The following is a 21,495-nucleotide window of genomic DNA, read 5'->3' as shown; positions in this document are numbered from 1 at the left end:
CTCCTCCTCCTCCTCCTCCTCCTTCTTCTTCTTGCCAATGTTCAGGGATCAGCTGGTTCAACCCCCTGCAATGCAGAAATCACTGCTAGCCCTGAATCTCCCAACATTCAGTGGCAGCAAATGACCCAGCTGTGGTTTAGTATTACCAGGATGTGAGGAAACTGGTGGTTGTAGTCCAACAACAAGTAGAGGTCACAGGTTAAGAACGTAAGCATAGCCCACAACTGTTTCTGTTCATTGCAACTTAGGAATTAGTAATGAATGTCCACTGTGGGGAGCTGAATGCTGACGGCCTGGCAGTTTTTATGCATCTGTGTTCCCTGGTAGGGAGGATGGTGGCAGAGGTCCCGAGTGGCACTGCCCAACCCCCTCTGGGTCCTGAGATATGCCCAACCCTGCCGATTGCTGGTGCCAGCTTTGAGATTAAAAAAAATGTTTTAAAGTGGCTGCCCAGTTAAACTGCGTGCCCTTTTAATCTCTAAACAGGTTTCCTTTGGTTCTGCTGATTAATTGACTCAAATTTATTAATTGACTCTGGAAATTAAGGTCTTGCCCCTACACCGCAAGTTTCAATCCCTTGCCTTCCCCCTTCAACCTTGCAGGTTTGTTGAGACAGCTTAGATTTTTCTGTTCACAGACCTTGACCACCTTTGCAGGACTACAGGTCAGCAAAGTTTGTGATGTTGTCATGACCATCACCTGTTTGACCAGCCCCTGCACGCAACAGAGCAGGTGGGAGCCCTGATCCCTCAAACTGTGCATGGAGGTAGCATGCCTTCACAGAGAAATGACAAAAAAGGACACCAAATGACATCTCTGTTTCCCCTGGGTCACTTTTGTGAGCACCAGGCACTGGCCCCAGGTACTTGAACTCCCTGCCTTCATAGTGGGGCTAGGAACTTGCTGCTTTTTTGTTTAAAATAAAAGTCAGGAACCCATGGGCGTCTTTGAACCTACTACAAAAAAAGGCTCTGCTCATCTGTCTTGCTCAGCAATGCACAACTTGTACTATAGAGCGGTCATTCAGTACCTTGCGGAGAGAAAAGACCCAACTAAGGTCATTGATGGCAGGGGAGATGTGCTTTCTGAGCGTGCACAGAAAAACTGCATTGGAAAAAAGGAATTTGAGAAGGAAGTGCTGAGGTTTTCAGCAAATCCAAGAAAACTTGTTCAAGTTTAATTAAACAAACAAACAAAAAGATGAAAAAAGGCATGTTCTTTGTAATTTTCCAAAATATACTTGACAACGACATGAAAGCTACTCCCTGATGTTAATTTTTTTATTTAGCTTCCCAGTTTTCAAATGACTGAATATTTTTACAGATATTTTTCTGAGCACTTGGAGTGAAAACAACTGTTGTTGTGATGTTTCATTCTGAATCTGCTAGACAGAGCCAGAGAGGGTGATGACTGGTGGGTGTCCTGACCCCCTAACATAAATGCTGGCTATGCCCATGCAAGAACACCTGGAATTTTGCACCCCAAATGCTGGTTTCTGCATCATTTTGCCACAAGCAAAAAGGCTCGGCCTGATCTTCTGCCTGTGCCCAGAGAGAGATGTGCGGCAATTGATTTCTTTGTTTTATTTGGTCCATTCATGTCAATTTCTGACGCTCCCTCGTCCCTCGTCCCTCCCTCCAGAGGATGCTCAAGGCATGGCGATTCCCAGCAGATGGCCAGCGGCTTCCTCTGCCCCCATCTTAGCACAGTCCAGGTTCCTGGGGCATCTCCTGGCCCACCTTCTGCAGCAAAACCTGCTCATGGTCCTTGGTAGGGAGATGTTGCTCTGGCACCTGTCTGTTGGGGGATAAAAAGGCAAGACATTGTCAGGGCTTCTCAAGGCAGCTGCAGACTGCAGGGGCCATAGATTTGGACCAGGATCTCCTGCTCCTCCCCACCCCTCCCTTTAAACTCAATTTTATTTTTGTTTTACTTTGCTTACACGGCAGCTTTCCCTCTGAAAGTCAGCCTTAAGTTGCATCATAAATGAACAAATGTGAATTTTCTGCAAAGTTGTGTCAAATGGGTCTGCAGCCAGAATCAAATGGGCCGTTTTTGCCCCTTTTCATGTCGCTTGCGGGTATGTGGCGATGTGTGCTGTCATTGTCGCACATGCCTTGACTGTGCATAAATGGGGAGTTGCCTGTGTCAGTTTGCATTTCTTAGTGCAGGAAGTATTGATCTGATGCGTGGACATCTTTCCCATTCTGATTAATACAAGAGGGTTCTAGAAGCTACTAGAAGCTTCTCTGTGTGAGAGAAACAGGCAGAAGGGTCATGATTGTTTGGGTTATACCTTCTGGGAAGCTGGTTTGAACTGGTTCTCTTATCTCTTTCAATTAAGGTCATTCTGACTATAAATACAGGCCAGAAGGAGCCTGGGTTTTACTTTATCTTTCTATCTCTCTTCCTTCTGGTGTGGTGTTCTGTACATAGTGTGCTTAGTGTTAAGTTTCATTTGTGTTATAAGTTTTTGTAAGTGCTGCAACTGAGTTTCTTATGGACAGTGCCAATCCTGAATGTACTGGATTACCGTATTTTTCGCTCTATAGGATGCACTTTTTCTCCTCCAAAAATTAAGGGGAAATGTGTGTGCGTCCTATGGAGCGAATGCAGGCTCCTTGGCTTCAGCGATAGCAATGCGAAGCCTCCGAAGCGCAGAGGGAGAGCTCCCTCCACTCTCTGGAGGCTACGTGTTGCTTTCGCTGAAGCCTGGAGAGCAAGAGGGGGCAGTGCGCACCGACCCCTCTCTCTGTGCTGGCTTAAGGGATAGCCGCCTGAGGCCTTTGGAGCACAGAAGGACCTCACGCTGTGCTCTAAAGGCTTCGGGTTCCTTTTGCTGAAGCCGGGAGAGCAAGACTCTCCTGGCTTCAGCAGAGAGGGAGAGCTGCGCAGCGCCCCTTCAGCTAAGCGGGAGGAGAAATGGAATGGGCTCCATTTCTCCTGCCACTTCGCTGAAGGGGCGCTGAGCAGAGAGGGGGAGATTTTTTTTTCTTGTTCTCCCCCTCTAAAACAAGGTGCGTCCTATGGTCGGGTGCGTCCTATAGAGCGAAAAATACGGTAGTGACCATTACGCTGCAGTACAACTCTGCTGGATGAAATACAATTGCCTCTGGTCTATTTTTTGGAATCTCTGCAACTTGTGAAGGTTTTCCTCCACACTTATGACAGCCTGTGCATGGCATGGTTTACTCCCTTCTGTAAGTCGCTTGGAGGCGTATAAAGAAATTTCTTTAACAAAATTAAAATGTATTAGGAAATGTCCACTTTGGAATAAAGTATATATTTAGAAATGCATAAAATTTTGTGAGGAAACACACTCAAAAGCATGCATTTCTAAATACAAATTCTGCTTTTCATTATTATTTTTTTAAACGGTGGAGAAATGCGAAGATGGGATGTGCTGTGGACTCATGAATGGAGACTTGCGAAAGTTTCCTGACCCCCTGGCCATGCCTTTCCAGGAGGCCACAAACAGGGACTCACCCACTCTCAACTTCTTCGATGGTATCTGAGAGCGGCCTGTTGCGTGTCTCTGGCAGGAAGAAAGCGGCAATCCCAGACAGAATTGGGGCTGTCCCGTATATGAGAGGTGGGAGGTATGGAAAATATTCCCCGGTCATTTTTACCATCGGCGCCACTATGCCCCCCACACGAGCCAGGGTGCTTCCTAGCCCCATCCCGGTCTGTCTGCAAGTGTAGAAAACAACCTTTAAAGGAGAAACCATAAAATGGTAAAAAACAAATGGTTGGTTTATCTTGGTTCTTTAAACAAGTAAACAAATCAGAAAAAGGGAACCAAGATCTGGGTGTCTTTTTTTTGGGGGGGGAGGATATTTTTTGTGGGACTTGATTATTCAGAGAAGCTGCTTTGGGGACTGAGCCACAAGTTGCTTCTTTGGGCTGAATGTCTGAACAGGCACTAATGAGCATTAAAGGCTGTAATTTAGCAGCAGAACATCTGCTTTGTATGCCAAAGGTCTCAGGTTCAATCCTTGACATCTCCAAGGAGGGTTAGGAAAGAGAGAGAGACCCCTACCTGAAACCCTAGAGCAGCTTTTCTCAACCCGTGGGTCCCCAGCATAGCTGTCAACTTTTCCCTTTTCTTCTGAGGAATCCTATTAGGAATAATGGAATTTCCCTTTAAAAAAGGGAAAAGTTAACAGCTATGATCCCCAGATGTTGTTGAACTACAACTCCCATCACCCCTAGCTAGCAAAGCCAGAGCTCAAGGGATGATGGGAGTTGTAGTTCAACAACATCTGGGGACCCACAGGTTGAGAACCGCTGCCCTAGAGACATATTTCTGGTGATACTGAGCTAGCTGGACCAATAGGCAGCGGCGTAGCATGGGGGGCACAGGGGCGGTTGCCCCAGGCACAAAATTGTTAGGGGTGTAAAATGTCAACACCCAGTGCTGCCTCAATACAGCTGCATGCTGCCATTGCTGGGCTTTGTTGAAAACAGCTTCTCCATGCAAACCAGGAAGTGACCTCTCCAGACAATGGAGCAACTCTTCTTTTGTTTTCTTGGCAACTATGATCCCCTGGGTGACGTGGATCACAAGCATAGTTCATCTGTTTCCCTCCCTTCCATCCACCCCTTTGGTGTGGCCCTGATCGCTGGCAACCCACGCTACACCACTGCCAATAAGTCGTGCCATTTTAGGAGGGGTGAAGCTTAATTTTTGCAAATTTCTTCAGTGAGGGGCCTTAGAAATATGTTTTTGGGTGTGAAGAAGTCAAATCTGCTATGATTTTTGTGGTTGGACATTTAGTCCCTAAGACAGCCTCCTGTGCTCCTAAGTTATATGAGACAGCATTAAGTGAATGTTTGTGGTCTTTGATATCTCTGATCTCTCGTTCTCATATGCAAATAGGCACCTTTGTCATGGGGCATCCAAGTAACAAGCATATTCTTAATGAGCTTTGCCCAGGCAATTATTTCTGCATGTTGGGAATGGCTTTGTGTTGCTAAATCAGGAGCCTGGATTCAGCACTGGTACTTGGTGAAAGCTGCGTGTTCAGATGATATCATACTCTAGCGATGAGAAGCCACTGGCTCCAATTTTTCTCAAATGTTGCTAGTTGTTCCATATAATCTAAAGGGGAGGTGACAGTCGGAGGCACAAACTTACCTGATCACGGTTGGGTAGAGCTCGCCTGTGTAGAGATAGAGGCAATTAAAGGATGAAGCCAAGCATCCTTTTCCAAGCACTGCCAGGGAGGTCCTCAAGGTGTATAGATCTTGTGTGGAAAAAAGAGTCAGGAGACACATATGGGGTTATGGTAAGTTTTCCATCCCTTACACCTTGATGGTTATTTTGTTTTTCCTAGCTACCAACAAGTCCAGGGAACTGCGGGAGGATCTGCAGCTAAATCACAGAAAGCGTGGTGGCTAGACAGTCACCAACAGGGGACTCTACGATGTCATAGCCTCTAAACATTTGTTGCGGGAAGGAGAACAATAGAAAATGCAATTTATACTTCTTCCTGTCACTACACATTCTTTTTCTACTCTCAGATAATTCTATATTGGTTTGCAGCCTTAGGCTGAGATCCCGGGCTCACTTATCTGGGAATAAGTCCCATTGAATATAGTGGGAAATTTGAGTAAACAAGCATAGGACTGCGCTGTGAATTCTGCTGATTTGAAATTATCTCTGAGTTGCTGAAACTCTCTAGATTAATACCCATTCTTTCATTGTATACTGTGTTAGTTTTGTAATGTTAGCCACCCTGAGCCCGGCTCTGGCCAGGGTGGGCGGGGTACAAATAAAGATTTATTTATTATTTATTATTTTTCCTACCTGCAATGTGGGAAGACATTTCTTTGCTGTCCTCCAGAGAGCAATCTCCATTTTGAACTGGACTATTGATATTTTTAACATTTAAGGATTATTGCCTGCCTATTTTTTATCATGGCATCTCTTGAATCCTGGCAAGACTTCAATGTGTGTAAACCTCACATTTTAAGTATTCCAGAAAGCTCTCCCATCTAATTGTTCCCATCAAGGAAGCATCTACCAGAGCCATTCTGATGCATTAACCAACAAGCCACCCTAACAAAGGAAAGCTATCTGGTGACTGTAGCAATATAAAAGAAGAAAGAGGATTTACCAACTAAGTGCCATCGGCCGCCAAACCACCTCATGGGACTGATTTTCAGAGCAACGGGTGCAAGTGGTGGCTATGCACAGTGCCAAGCAGCGATGACGTTCACCACTTCTGCTTGACATCAGCTTACCTTGGGGCACAAATATATTGGCCAGGATGGCTAAGCCAGCCAGGATGACAGAAGAGGCCTGTGTGGTTCTCCGTCCGATGTAGCTCATCCCGATGGCGGCCCCCAGCTTGGCCGGGATGTCGATGCAGCCAAATGCCACCTGGATCAGGTAGATGCTGAAGCCAAAGTTCTGGAGGTCCATGACGAGGCCGTAGTAAGCGAAACTAGTGGCAAACCTGGAAACGGGGTGTAAAAAGGAGATGGCACAGAAAGAAAGGCAAGGGATGTGCAGGTTCTGATTGTGGTGGGTAGCTCTGTCAGAAATAACAGTTTTTGGAGCTGAGAGCTGTGTGGATTTTGCTTGTTACCAATTTGACAGAATGCAACGAGATTCCAGCAGGACGTAATCTTGCGTCATTCACACTGTTGATCACTCCATAGCTCTAAGATACAGCTGGCCCTGGAAAAGATGCTACAAACACAAAATACAGTGGTACCTTGGTTGTTGAACTTAATCCGTTCCTGGAGTCCATTTGACTCCCGAAACGGTTGGAAAACCAAAGCGCGGCTTCCGATTGGCTGCAGGAGCTTCCTGCACTCAATCGGAAGCAGCGGAAGCTGTGTCGGACGTTTGGCTTCTGAAAAACGTTTGCAAGCCTTAACACTCACTTCTGGGTTTGCGCCATTTGGGAGCCAAAACGTCCGAGGACCAAGGCATTTGACTGTACCTTCTTTCTAAACTCTTCTTTTTTATATACGTGGCACAAATATATAATCTGATTTGGGCATAAACTTGTCTTCTAAAGGATCAAAGTGTTGGTTTAACTCTATGAGCCGTAACATTTAATCCATTTAATCTACATAATTTTTCATAGGACTAAAGCAACTGTTCTGGAGCGGGGGTGGGGGGAGGAGGAGATCATTTGTTTTGGTTTTAGACAATGTACACTTATGTCACAGTGGATATGAAACTGGAGAGAAAGTTTTGATATAAAATGCAGTAGAAAAAAGGGGTTGAACAAAAACACTCCGGAGGTGGAGGTGGGAAGTCAATATATGAAACAACGTAACTATTCAATTTGAAAACTTTTTTGGGGGGAATTGGAAATTAAATAAAAAAATATATATTGGAAAAAGGAAACTGGAGAGAAAGTGTGTGACAGCCATAGCTTAGTAAGCAGTTAGGTTAAAAATAATGTACTACTACTGTGGGGACACGGGTGGCGCTGTGGGTTAAACCATAGAGCCTAGGACTTGCCGATCAGAAGGTCGGCAGTTTGAATCCCCGTGATGGGGTGAGCTCCCGTTGCTCTGTCCCTGTTCCTGCCAACCTAGCAGTTCAAAAGCATGGCGGGAAATTAAACGGCATTTCCGTGCGCTGCTCTGGTTCGCCAGAAGCGGCTTAGTCATGCTGGCCACATGACTCGGAAGCTGTCTGTGGACAAATGCCGGCTCCCTCGGCCAGTAAACGAGATGAGCACCGCAATCCCAGAGTTGGTCAGGAGTCCCTTTATCTTTAAAGCATTGCAGTCCTAAAATTTAGTAATTAGGAATTCAACCTCTTGATGATTTTAGTGTTGCATTTTGAAAAGAATCTTAAAACCAAGTTTCTAGCCCTGGTGAGAGTATTTGAATTTTAGGAGTGGAGGGATGAAAAGTAACGGTCAAAGCGTACCAGACACTGGAAATACAACAGGAGATCCGGCGCACGGTGGGTGTACGAACTAAGCTGACGGCTGTGTAGGATGATCGTGTCAGAGACAATTCTTTCTGCATGCTAGCTTTTAAGACCTACAGGAAGAAAAGGAGAACAAATGGTTGATCTTACTCATGACTGATGCAGAAGCTTTCCTGGACTGCCCTGATTTAAGGAAAGAATGAAGGCAGAGGCTGGCAGAGGCACTGGCGGCAGAGCCTAAAGGACCTCAGGAAGTCTGCCATTGGCCTTGGGTGACTGACAACCTTCACCAGTCCTATCTCTTGAGTCACCAAACCCACTTGGGATTGCCCGTGTGTCACATAGTGCAATACTCCCTAAGTAGTAGCTTGTAACCACCAAACTCTAGGAGTAGAGGGAATGATTCCCGTTTGCAAAGGTGGATAATGTTGGGCTCACAGTTTTTAAAAATATGTGCACTCCAGTAAATACACATGTACTCAACTGAAAAGGAGAGAAAGATAAAGTTTAGAACATGCCCAGAAATCCTGTGCTGGAGGCATTTAAGTAGAATGTTGCCTATCTGTTAGGGTTGTTGCAAAGCTTCGGGTGGGGGGCGGGCAGGAATGGGTGGACCACTTTGAGCAGTGGGCCAAGCTGTGCACCCACCTGTCACCTGGCATTGTATAATATCAGGTTCCCACCTTGAACTGCAAAGCAACGCTCCTTCCCTTTTTAAATTGGCACCTTTCCTTGCTCAATTTAAGCTTCAGTTGCAAAGGAAAGCTCCGTTACAGCATGCATTTGGTGCTATTTGAAACAATTGCTTTACCTGTCCTGTGCATGACATCATGCGATGTCAGGTGATGGACAGGTGAGTTTGTAAGCTCAGTGGCAGATGCCCTGCATGCAAAATGTCCCAGGTTCCTTCCCTGGCATTTCCAGAAAGGACTGTGAGAAACCTCGTCTCTGAAACCCTGGAGGGAGGCTGCCAGTCAGTGTAGACAATATTGGCCTAGCTAGACCACTGAGCGTTCTCTATTGTTTGTTTAATTTCTTTCTGGTTCTAACTTGCTTTTATTTGTTTTATTTCATTTTGTCAGGTCACTTCGAGACTTTATCTCTTGTATAAAGTGACAGATAGATGTAATATATAAATAATGCTGATACTAATGTTGGCAAGGAAGTGTTTTCATATGGTGTGTCTCCCCCCCCCCCAATATGTTAATACATTCGTACCTTGGAAATGAAATGGAATCCGTTCCAGAAGTCCGTTCGACTTCCAAAACATTTGGAAACCAAAGCGTGGCTTCCGATTGGCTGCAGGAAGGTCCTGCAGCCAATCGGAAGCCACAGAAGCCCTGTCAGACTTTTGGCTTCCAAAAGAACATTCGAAAACCAGAACACTCACTTCCGGGTTTCGATTGTTCGGGGGCTGATTTGTTCTGGAGCCAAGGTGTTTGAGATCCAAGGTACAGCTGTATTGTGTTTCTGCTAAAGGTGCCCTCCAAATTGAGTCACATTCGAATATTTCAAAATTCAAAGATTCACATTAAAAAACAACAACAAATCCAGCCAACATAACAGACACGGATTCACAGAATGAGCGCATCCCTTGCTTGTGAATTTGGTTGCATCAACAACCTCAGTTCGTCTTTGTACCTCTGTGCTGAGTTTCTCTCCCTCTTCCATTTTCCTGTTGATCTGCGCTACCCTCTTAAGAACTTTCACAGCCTGTTCCAGTCGGTTCGAGAGTATTAACCACCGTGCGGATTCTGCAAACCACCTAGGCAGGGTTAAAAAAAAAAAGTCAAATCTCAAACTGTTGGAGACACAATCACAGTAGGACCAGTACCCCTGGGCAACTTCTGCTTTCTGCCTTAAGCATATCCAGCGCCGTGGGGCAAATATCTCTCTGGTGCCCCCCCCCCCCGTTTCCCAGAGTTGTTGACCTTTCTTAAGGGGGGGGGGGCGATTTCGGTCTGGCTCGTTTACATCGTGTGGTCCAACGTGTGCTCGGCGCTGCATGTAGGTAAGAGGCACCCGGATCGCAGCCCAGATGCCCTCCCGCGAATGAGCCATTTGGCCAAATGCTCGCATAGCAGCAATTCATGGCAAAAGTCATAGGAGCTGTTGAATGAGACCCTGGCTGCTCTCTAGGGTTTAATTAAGGGCGTTTTCTGCAAAGGGATGATGTGTGCTCACCAGGAGTAGACAAAGAAGGCGAGAAAGGGCACTGAAACAGCAAACTGGAGCCAGCGCCAGTCTGGGAGGGCGTAGGCCAGTCCAGGAAGGATGATTTGCCCGGTGGTTGCAGAATATCCCACCACAGTCCCAGCAATCGTGCGCACTTTGGTTGGTACCCACTCGAGGACTAAAGGAAACACAGAGAGAGCGAAGATCAGTTAATCATTATATAGCAACAGGGGATGCATCTACACAGCTATAAAAAAACACCCTGAAAATGATCTGGAAAAAACGTTTTACAGCTCACAATGTAAAAATTCATTCAGTTCTAACTTCAGCTCTACAGCGCCCTCTGGTGTCACAGTGTTACAACACACATATATATTCCACTGGGATCCATACATCTCAGAGCTGTCTACACTGAGTGGCAGAGTCTGCCCTGGGTTTCAGACAGGGAGCTTCTCCCACCTCTATCTGGAGATGCCATTGGCGAATGAACCTGGGGCCTTCTGCAGAGATGCTCTGCTACGGAGCTATGGTCCTTTTCATAAAAATAAAGTAAGATTCTAGTCTTTGTGTTTCTGGATAAAGGGCTGATCTAACTAGGAAGATAGGAATCATAGAATTATATGATTATTCTTTGCAGAAGTGCATTTTTATTAAAGTAGGGGTGCAGCAAGGGTTGCCAACTCTCTTCCTGCCCTCTGCTCCCCTGCTTTTGACAGTGACTGGTTCTGCAGATATTACAAGCCGAGAATGCTGCTTTTTCTTCATCCCATAGAAAACCTCCTCTGCTCCCTTCTGCACCTTGTCAAGCTGCTGTTAAGGAGCAGAAGAGCAGGCCAGGTTGTGTGTTTTTCCGGTCAGTTGGCAAATCTAGCACAGAGCAGATCAAATGAGATATTGTTTTGCATTAATTATTCCCATATGACCAAACAAGCCTGGCATTTCTCTCCCCCCACAATCCGTCTCCAATGTTTCCACATCATGTGACCCACCCACCCTTTGCGCCTCTCCTCTCTGCGTGTGACAAAGCAAATGAGAGCCAGGTATGCCAAACCAGGGGGATAAATATTTGTACAGCTCAGCAACATGCTGAGGGCAAAACATAGCTAATGGAGTCAGGAATGCAAGAAAATGCAAACATGAAAACACTCTTCCACATGCCACCATGCAAAAGCAAGCTCTCCCCTGCACCTCCCACAGCTGCTTGGCAGGCAGAAATCCAGCAGGTCTAGCTTCAGCCACTGCTCCATTTCCACACTGGAGTAAAAGCTGCACCCGTCACATAGCAACCTGTCTTGCAGGTGTTAAAGGCAACAGCCTCTAAGTCTGTGAGCGGAAATGTTTGGAATTACAGAGCAAGGGGCAGTGTGATTCAGTGGGTAGAGACAACCATGAGGCTCAATGGGTGAGCCTGATTCAGTCTCCCCTCTCTCTAACCTATCCCCCCGGATTTTTGTGGGGGTGGGGGAAACAGGGAGAAGGATCTTCACATTTGGGCTTAGGGTAGAAATGGAACAATGTTGGGGGCAGTGTTTTTCCAGGATAGTCATTGCTGAAATTCTTTGACAACTTTTCAAATGGTTAATTCTCTTACAAGAGAGCCAGCAGTGATTAGACACGTGTAGAAACAGGACCAGGGAGTTCTGGGTTCAAATCCCCACTCACCACTGAAGCTTACCAGGTGACACCCAGTTAGTCACCATCTCTTAGACTTGTCTCCTTCACAGGGTTGTTGTGAGGATAAAATGGGGAAAACCATATATACCAATACGGGGAAGGCTCAGAATTGTGGAACCAACTTTGTTCATTGTTTAGCTACAACCCCAAGCCAGGAGCCAGGTACAAAGTAGTATCTCAGTCATGCAGAATAAAGGAACAGGGTGTTTTTTGGAACACAGGCTAAGTCCAGAACCAAGCTTCCAAGTCGTTTTACATAAAAACTCACTCCTGGTTTTCTTCCAAGCATACTCTTTCAGCAAAATGATTTTGGAGAAAAACACCTGCTGCTCTTTGTTCGAACTGCTGGGAATCAGAACAGCTGGTCGACCCACTGCAAACCACCCAGAGGCCTATTAATCGATCCCAATTTATCTTCTGCCCATCCCTGAATGGTGCACCAACTTGAGCACCTCAGAGGAAAGGTGGGCAGGGGCAGTGCTGAGGGGGAGAAAGAGTCAAGGTGATGGACACCAAAGCTCTATTTATGGGACTGCCTCTCCTGGTATGCCCCGCAGAGGAACTTAAGGTCCATGAATAATCATAGTTTAGAGGTCCTGAGCCCTAAGGAAGTCAGATTATCCTCCATCAGGGCCAGGGCCTTCTCAGTGATGGCTCCGACCTGGTAGAATGTTCTGTCTCATGAGACCAGGACCCTGCAGGACTTAACCTCCTTCCGCAGGGCCTGTAAGACAGAGCTATTCCGCCTGGCTTTCAATTTGAATTTAGCCTGATCTTTTATTCCCCTTCCTTCCCTCCCCCTCCCCTTTTTATGAAGATCACCCGCTCTGAGACCCCACAGCTAATTTTCCCCTGGCCCCCTTGCTGGCCCAAATAGGACTAATTTAGCCAGGTAGCCCTGGTGATCACCTAATGTTTATTGGATGGATTTTCCCCTAAATTGATTTTAGAACTTTAAATTTATTGTTATTCACGCTTTTATACTGTTTTTTACGGTGTTTTTTGTTGTATTACAATTAAGTGTTTTAAATTTGTTGTTTGCTGCCCTGAGCCTGGTTTTCTAAACCGGGTAGGGCGGGGTATAAATAAAGAAAATATTATTTATTATTATTATTTCTCATTGGTGTCTGAATCAAGTGAAACCATTGGCCCAGTGATTGGATTTTAGTGGTGGGATGGGTGAGGGCCAATGAGCTGAGACTGAATGCTTACAAGATGGAGGCTGTGTGGGTGAGTAGTGCCCAAGACCAGGAATTAGATAGGGGGCCTGTTCTGGATGGCATTGCGCTACCCTTGAAGGCGCAGCCTCATAGTCTGGGGGTGGGGTGTGCTCCTGGATTCAACCTTGTCACTGGAGGACCAGTGGCTTTGATGGCTAGGAGTCCTAGGACCACCATTCATGAGCTTTGTTTGATTTGCCACCTACGGCTGATCCTGAACAGTCTGGCCACAGTGATAATTTCCAAGATAGACTACTGTAATGCATTCTGTGTGGACCCTCCCTTGAAGACACCCACTGCAGATTTTGCAAAATGCAGAAGCTCGATTACTAGCACTTAGAGACATATAACACCAGCTGCAATAACAGCTAGTTTGTTCCAGATTCAAGGTTCTTCCCAAACGCAGCCAGGTGATTCTAAGGAAGTCCGCAGAGTTCCCTGAGTCTCCTTCCTAGTGGCTTGGGTGAGGGTCTAAGCAGGTGTGGGAAACCTTTGGCTCTCCAGATCTGCTGAACTACAACTCCCATCAGCCCCTGCAAGTATGGCCAGTGGCTGAGGATGATGGCAGTTTCTCTCAGTTCCTCATGCTTCCACGTTCATGCCCGGTTCTCCACATTTCCACATCAGTTTGTGTGTGTGTTTGTATTTTAAGCCCTCATGAAAATTCAGCAGCATTTCAGTATGAATTTCTCTTAACATACACGGTTTTGTACACACTTTTGACTGATACACATAGCTTTTATGGTCCATTGTTGTGCACATTGGTTGGAGAACTGCACCACAAAATTCGGAAGAGTGCTTGTTTAGAAGGATACTTTGGTTCATGTATTAGATTTTAAAAAATGAAGATTTGGTAGGTTTTTTCATAATTAAAATAGAAACAAAATTGAATTTCTCCCCTTCTGTAATGGTGACCCATATTCAGTCAGTCTATGATCCAGTGATTAAAGCTAATAGCATAGTGGGCTGGGGAATTTTAAGCCCGGGGCCAAATGTGGCCCTCCAGGCCTCTCTATCTGGCCCTCAGTCCTCTAGGCCACACCCCCTCTCCAGGCCACACCCCTCACTGTTTCTGCTTTGCACCCTGCTTGAATGTTTTTGCCTGGCTGAATTGTGCCCTTGAACTCTGATAATGCCTCTTTGCTTGTCTGGGTGAAAGATAGGGAGAGGGGTGTTTGTGTGTAGAAACCTCTGGTTTTTGTGTGGCTGGAATGCAGTCTGTTGTGCAAAGGTAAGAGACTCGCCTGTTGCTTCACTGGTCCTCTGGTCCCTATCCCACACTGGCAGGCAGCCCCTGGTAGGTAGCTCACGGAAGAACAAGACCCTCGGGCAGAATAAGGTTCCCTACCTCTGGTGCAGAGGAATCAAATTTACCTAGCTGATGCTGAACATCATAGCCTTAAAGTCATGAAACAAGATTGAAAGGGCCCGATCCGACGATGTTGCTGCACTAGTGGAAACCTCTGCAACTGGCCTCCCCTCCCCAAATCTGCTTGGGAGGATCAGGAGAACCCCAAGATCAGCACATTGGCAGAACAGGGTCGAAATTGTTCCACCTGGCAAGCAGAAATACTTCCTTGGATGGAACTAGCACAAAGTTGAATTCCATCCAAAGTGGCCTTAAAGTTGCATTTAAAAACGGAGGGTTGCATTCAATGGAAGTCCTACTCTGAGTTCACCCACTGAAATGAATAGACATGACTAACTTAGGACCATTAATAGTAACATGTCTACTCTGAATAAAGCTTAATTGGCATCCACCCACAAATCTGAACAAAATTCGCAAGGTCCACAATCAAATTCTGAAATCTTATGAAATTTCAATTTTGTACCATTCCATCTACCCTGTCCCAGCTAGGGAATACAGTGGTACCTTGGGTTACATACGCTTCAGGTTACAGACTCCGCTAACCCAGAAATAGTACCCCAGGTTAAGAACTTTGCTTCAGGATGAGAACAGAAATCGCACGGTGGCGGTGAGGCAGCAGCGGGAGGCCCCATTAGTTAAAGTGGTGCTTCAGGTTAAGAACAGTTTCAGGTTAAGAACGGACCTCCGGAACGAATTAAGTATGTAACCAGAGGTACCACTGTAGATGAATTTGGCTGTTTCCATTCTGTGTGAGTTTGCATACATGCAATCACTTCCACTCCGGGTTTGTGTGCGTGTTTTAATAAATGCATTTACTTTTTCTTTTTGGACCATTTCCTGTAAAATGCACATTTTTTAGAACCAAAAATTCCTTTGGAAAGGTGCATCATTGAATTGATAGATGCTTTCCAGATAGGCACCCAAGAGCTTCGAATTTAAGAGCTGCTTAAATTCAGGCTGAACCAGTTTCTCTGCCATCCCTGGGACTCTGAGCTAATGGTGCTCAACAGGCCCCATCGGTCTGGGCCTTGTGACTCTTACCTAAAGACATGCAGTTCAGGATAATCCCAGAGTACGACATGCCAACCAGGAAGCGGAAGACGCAGTAGGCTGTGAGATTCGGGGAGAAAGCGGTGCACAGTCCCGCAATAGCCATCTGCAGGTAGGACCAGCTTAAAACTGGCTTGCGCCCAAATCTGCAACACAGGACACTGCATGAATATATTGCCATTGCTACAGTACCAACAATCTGAATACTAACAGCAGGACTGGTCCCAGATTCTTTTTTATGGGGGGGGGGGGCAGAGTCTAGCAAGGTGCCTCTCAAGCTGCAGGTTTCATTGATGCTAGCAACTGATTTGGGAAACGGCCTGTCTACAGCCATACTACCCTGAACACACCCGATCTTGTCTGATCTCAGAAGCTAAGCAGGGTCAGGCCTGGTTAGTACTTGGATGGGAAACGGCCTGCCAGTTTGATTTCCCACCATGCCCCTTTGCGGGAACAGTGCTGCTGAGGCCAGCGTTTCGTCAAGCCTAACTGAGACAGCAGTTCACGTCTTCATCTGTTCCCCCCCCCCTCCACCTGAGTTGTTTCACCCACCAGGCCTGAGTTTCTCCACCCCTGAGCAGATATATTGAACAACCACAGATACCCACCTGTCAGCTAAGCTCCCAAACACGAGAGCACCCACCAGAACTCCCCCCATGTAAATGGACTGTGCCATTTGTCTCCGGGTCCGCAGGTTACACACCAGATCCCACTGCATGGATGGAATGGAAGAGCGTTAAAATGCAGGCAAAGCAACCCTTTCTTACAAGAAGAGGAATCGCAATCCACCTGTCAGTCGGTTAAATGCTGTAGATATAACATCCCACCACTAGGGGGAGGTGTGGTTCAGTGTGTCGCCCCCTAGAGGAGAAGCTGGGTGGTGGGAGGTCTAAAGCAGGTCTCGGGAATCTGATGCCATCTATGATACTGTTGAATTCCCAACTCCCATCAGCCCCAGCCAGCACGGTCAGTGGCCAGGGATTATGGGAACTGTAGTCCAGCAATACCTAGAGGGGCTGACAAGCTTCCCTCACCTGATCTAAGTTGCTACACGACTTTTAGAAGACATCCAAAGGCAGCCCTGTATCTGGAGGTTTTTAATGTTTGATGATATGTTTTTATGTGTTGGAAGCCGCCCAGAGTGTGGAGGCATGCCACAGCTGCCCATCTGGATGTGGTCTGTGTGAGCAAAATGTAATGCAAATATTGTCAAATGGAGAGCTAGCAGTGACAGTGCCAATCATCTGGTGGGGCAGGTGGGGCTGATGCTGAGCCCCCCCCAGCAGCTGGTCAGCCCTCATAGCGCTGAGATTCTGTTTGAAAGGAGACAACCTCACACAGAGTTGTGTGCTTGCAGGATTCTGCTGTACAGTGGTACCTTGGGTTAAGTACTTAATTCGTTCCGGAGGTCCGTTCTTAACCTGAAACGGTTCTTAACCTGAGGTACCACTTTAGCTAATGGGGCCTCCTGCTGCTGCCGCACTGCCGGAGCACGATTTCTGTTCTCATCCTGAAGCAAAGTTCTTAACCCGAGGTACTATTTCTAGGCTAGCAGAGTCTGTAACCTGAAGCATCTGTAGCCCGAGGTACCACTGTAGTAGATGATCTCTGGGTCTGCAGCAGGGGGTGCCAACTTGGCACCTGTGGGCACTACAGCACCTCTGAGGTCTTCTCTCTGGAGAAGCCCCCACCCTGCCTCTGCGGTGGTGAGGTGGTGAGGACAGCTATCCATTTCTCTGTCAAAAAGCACAGAGAGCTAAAGGAGGAAGTTGAAAGAATGACGCTCTTTCTCACTTCCACTTTCAGCTCTATGCGTTTTTCAAAGCTCCGGTCACTTCTGCTGGATGGGACTTTTGCCCAGATCCTTTGGGAAGCGCCGGGAGGGGGGGAGCAGTGATGAGAGCAACCGATGCTCGTGGCACTTGCACAAAAATGTGCCCAAAGGCCTAAAAAGGTTGTCAACCTCTGACCTGCCATGCTTCCCCCTCCTCAGTGGAATTTTCTGCATGCTATTACCTGATATCACATCCCCTTCCTCTTGCTTGTTGAATTAAGCTGTGAGAAAAATGGTGAACTGAAACACAGGGTTGCTGTTGCTTCAGTACATTTTACCTTTTTGCCACGTTAACCTGTTTTATATATATAAAAATAATTGCTACATGAAAAACAGGCAGATGGCACGCACAGAAAACATCAGTGTGTGTCAAATCAGTTGAAACATTAACCTTCCTACGCTGTGGCAGTCGATGTGGCTGTTCTCTGCAGCATGAAAGCAAGTGTCCTGCTGAAAGAGAGCAGTAATATACATCTGGCCTAGTAACCTACTTCCAACGCTGGACAGCCAAAGTGCCTATGGAAAGTCCACAAGCCAAACATGCAGACAATAGCCCTCTTCCGCTCTTATTCCCTGGCCTCTGGTGATCAGAGGTAGACTGCTACTGACCTTGGCAGTTTCACTTTGCTCTTGTAGTTAGCAACTGATGGTGGCAGGATTTCAGTAGCCAAGCAAAATAAGATATATAAAGCATGATGCTGATTGTATTTGCTACCTATACCAAATATGCCCCTCCCCCTTTTAAAAGCAGCCCAGCCCTCAGCCCTCCAGTCTTAAGTACAGTTCTCCATATTTCCATGCCAGGTTGCAATTTTTTTAAAAATAGTCCTCCTGAATATTTATCAGAAATTTGGTGCGAATTTCTCCCAATATTATTGATTCATGTATACAAATCTTTCTGTGAAATTTTGCCTAGTATACTTTTTAGCAAAACCATGTTCCCTAAGGTAACACATTTTTACGTGCAATCTTCACACGTATGTATAATTTTATAGGCAACTTACTCCAGTATATATGTATTTGTGTGCAGGTTGCATGTCTGGAGAATTTCACTGTAAAATTCAGAGACGCGCGCCTTTGCAAGGATGGCGGCTGTGAATCAGTTTGCACGTTGCTCTGGGACGTGCAAAGTTGGCAGGCTCAATTATAAATATGAACAGAATCGGCTTTCTCCCCCGTGCCTTCACTGGGGTCCCTGATTAGGAGCCTGTGAGGGCCAGCTGCTCCCCCATGCCCTTGCCACGCCCTGCCTGCTTGGGCCCAGGCTGATGAGGAACAGGCTTGCAGCCTTGAACCGGGGGAAGAGAGAAGAGAGGTCTGTTCTGAGGTTTGGCACACTCCCCAAAAAGGCCACTAGCCACTTTCAGCACCCAAAGTTTCCTTGCCAGCGCAATGGGCTAGGACATGGATAGGCAAACTAAGGCCCAGGGGCCAGATCTGGCCCAATCACCTTCTCAATCCGGCCCACGGACGGTCTGGGAATCAACATGTTTTTACATTAATAGAATGTGTCCTTTTATTTAAAATGCATCTCTGGGTTATTTGTGGGGCATAGGAATTCGTTCATTCCCCCCTTTTTCTTTTCAAAATATAGTCTGGCCCCCCACAAGGTCTGAGGGACAGTGGACCAGCCCCCAGCTGAAAAAGTTTGCTGACCTCTGGGCTAGGAGATAGTTAAAATCTCTCTGCCACGGATCCTGATAATTAGCAGCTGGTTCTAGTGGGAGAAAAAAAACCTGCCCATTAAATGCAAAGACACATTCAACGCCATGTCCGCCTTGGCCCTCGGATGTCTCCAATTAGCAGAGACTGAGCTGGCGGGGGGAGCTGTGGTCCTCAGGACTACAATCCTCACCAGTCCCAGACATCATGGGGCTGCAGGAAGATGTGGTGCAAGTCATTTATTAAATGCTTGCCTTGAAAAGCTATCCCCTATGAAACATCACTGCACGTGGAACCCATGTGGAATGCCGTGGCAGCCTGACCCCCACCCGACCTGCCGCCCAGACCCTCTCACCTCCATGATGATAGTGTTGACAAAAACGCTGTTGTCATAGATCCACCCATCATAGCACGGCTCCGTGTCCACCTGTGTCACATTGTGGCTGTCGTCGGCGCTGGAATTGAGGAGGTGCCAGCGGGGGGTCACAAACCGGCGACACTTCTCCGGTTTCCCGGCCACGTCTCTGGGGATGTAGATCCACAGGAGGTCTTCCTCCGTCCCTGACTTTTGAGTAGTTCTGTTTGCATGGCCAGGGTTAGTGGCGTTGCTGACCAGCCGGATCCGGCAGTGGTGGTCCGGGATGGCGGCGGAGAAGTTCTGCAGCAGGTTGTGGCTGGCGACCAACAAGACAGGAGTGACCAGCAAGGCCACCTGTAGGACCTGGAAGCGTCCCATGCCCCCGATCTTCTCAAGTAGGTCGGCAAACGCCATGGTGGAAGAGGGAGGAACGTTTGGAGGGGGACGACTGAGTGGCTGGGCTCAGGAGCGATCTTTTGTGGCCGGGATCTCCGGAACGCATGCCAGCCCCAGGCAAACCCTTCCCACCCTCGCTGGAAGAAGTTTCCTCTCGCTAATTCAGGGTCAGGATCTTTCTCAAGGCAAAGCTGTGACGGCCCCCATCTTGGCCGCAGCTGAAAACATCGCAGGCCGGCCTGGCGGGGGAAATAAAAAACACATTTTCAGCAACCTGTTTTGTGAACTCAAGTCATCCCTGCAAGACTGTTCCTCACACAGGCTGTAAACTGCATGGGGTGTTTATGAGTCCCTTTTTTCCCCTGTGTGTGTGTGTGTGCCATAGCCTTGAGGGGGGAACCAATGGGGCTAGGTTTCAGAAAAGGGGGGTTGTTCTCTTCTCCATGGGATTATGCAAGCCCTAATCACTTTACTTGGGTCAAAGTTCTAATGAGGCTTTGAAGGATTAGTCCAAAAGGGATAGGAAGGAGGAGAAAATGAAGGCATTCAGTAAATGTGGGGCAGGGTGTTGCATGGAACAAGTATTAGGGTTTTTTTGGGGGGGGAGGCGTGTGGAGAAAGGAAAGAGGGGGAGCTGGCTGTGTTCTCTTGGCTACAGGAAGCATCGTTTTTTGTTTCTTGTTCCGTGCTCATAATCTTAAAAAGCGGACCGCTGGAGATCGCCTGCCCTGGAATGACAAAGGCAGGAGATGCACAGCACTGGAAAGAAGAATTGTTCTCCTCAGGCAGTGGGAAGTGGCTCTGTGGTTGAGCATCTCTGTTGCAGCAGGCAGAAGGTCCGGAGTTCGATCCCCAGCATCTCTGGGTAGCACTGGGGGAGATTCCCTGTCCAAAACCCCGGAGGGCTGCTGCCACTCAGTGTGGATAATAGTGAGCTCCATGGACCATTGGCTCTGACTCAGCAGAAGGACATTTCCTATATCCCGCCATCAGGCTCTGATTGGTGTGTGTGCAAGCTTTTGAGCTACACAGAGCACTTTATGATTTTGCCCCTTTCTGCCTGGGAGGCTGGAAAGCTGCCAAGAGGCAACCCAGGTGAGGCAGCTGCCTGCACCAGTGTCACAAAGGGCCCACGTGGGGAACAGTGGCAAATTCTTCTCGCGTGTGACTCAGTGAAATTCCGTAAATGGGAGCTGCACAAATAAGGGAAGTTCATTAGCATGTAAGGCCTTCAAATTTGGTGTGGCCGTATCAATTTAAGGGGAGTGTGTGTGTGTGTGTGGATACCAGCCAGAAACTAGCCCAGGGGGTAATGTAGCCCCCAGGCTAAAAATGCTTCTGCAACCTTGTTTTATTCCCTATATTTTTATTTGCTGGCTGAAGACACTGTACAAAGAACAGAGTTGTGATTATTAACAATCTGTCTGCTTTTTTGAAGGGGGAAAAACGGTTTCTAGCTTTCGTGGCCGAAATGCTAATGTGTGAAAAATGTGACTGCCGTATTCTTGACAGACGCAGACCAAAGCAGCCAAATAGTGTGGGAAAATTATGCAGCAGGGCAGTGTGCTTCATAATTTCTGCCTTCGGGGAGCACCAGCCGCATTGACTTCACCCCAAGTGTTGCAGCGAGGTGTTCCACTGTGTGTGGCAAAGCGAGGTGTTCCACTGTGTGTTCTGGGGTGTGCACTCAACACAAAGGGTACCTTGCCCAGGCCGGTTGAAGCTTCCTGTTGACTCAAGTGAGTGAAGAACAAATCCCCCCCAGTACATTTAATGCTGCCTTGCAATGTGTGCTGCAGGGCAAGATTGCCCTGTCCAATGAACCTTGTTCACCATTTCCAGTCATCGTCTAGA

At 47.2% G+C, this 21,495-nt stretch overlaps 1 protein-coding gene across 2 annotated transcripts; it reads right to left on the bottom strand.

Annotated features, from left to right (window-relative positions):
- Nucleotides 1–1,353: 1,353 nt before the first annotated feature.
- LOC310833713 (solute carrier family 22 member 6-A-like) lies at nucleotides 1,354–19,984 on the bottom strand. 2 transcript variants are annotated; one of them, XM_083716475.1, is made up of 10 exons: nucleotides 19,243–19,982; nucleotides 16,000–16,103; nucleotides 15,383–15,537; nucleotides 10,088–10,256; nucleotides 9,545–9,668; nucleotides 7,901–8,016; nucleotides 6,247–6,461; nucleotides 5,138–5,246; nucleotides 3,487–3,690; nucleotides 1,354–1,797 (listed from the first exon to the last, which is right to left on the bottom strand). In XM_083716475.1, exons 1-10 carry the CDS (start codon nucleotides 19,657–19,659, stop codon nucleotides 1,701–1,703), a joined length of 1,710 nt encoding a protein of 569 aa, XP_083572601.1. In that variant the 5' UTR covers nucleotides 19,660–19,982; the 3' UTR covers nucleotides 1,354–1,700. The 2 variants fall into 2 exon arrangements, with proteins under 2 accessions (XP_083572601.1, XP_083572602.1); XM_083716476.1 differs by lacking the exon at nucleotides 1,354–1,797 and having other exon boundaries at nucleotides 3,541–3,710; nucleotides 19,243–19,984.
- Between the last annotated feature and the right edge of the window lie 1,511 nt (nucleotides 19,985–21,495).

Source organism: Podarcis gaigeae (genome assembly GCF_964106915.1).
Source record: "Podarcis gaigeae genome assembly, chromosome: 16".
In the NCBI taxonomy this organism is placed as follows: domain Eukaryota; kingdom Metazoa; phylum Chordata; class Lepidosauria; order Squamata; family Lacertidae; genus Podarcis; species Podarcis gaigeae.
This window is presented reverse-complemented; position numbering and strand designations above follow the sequence as displayed.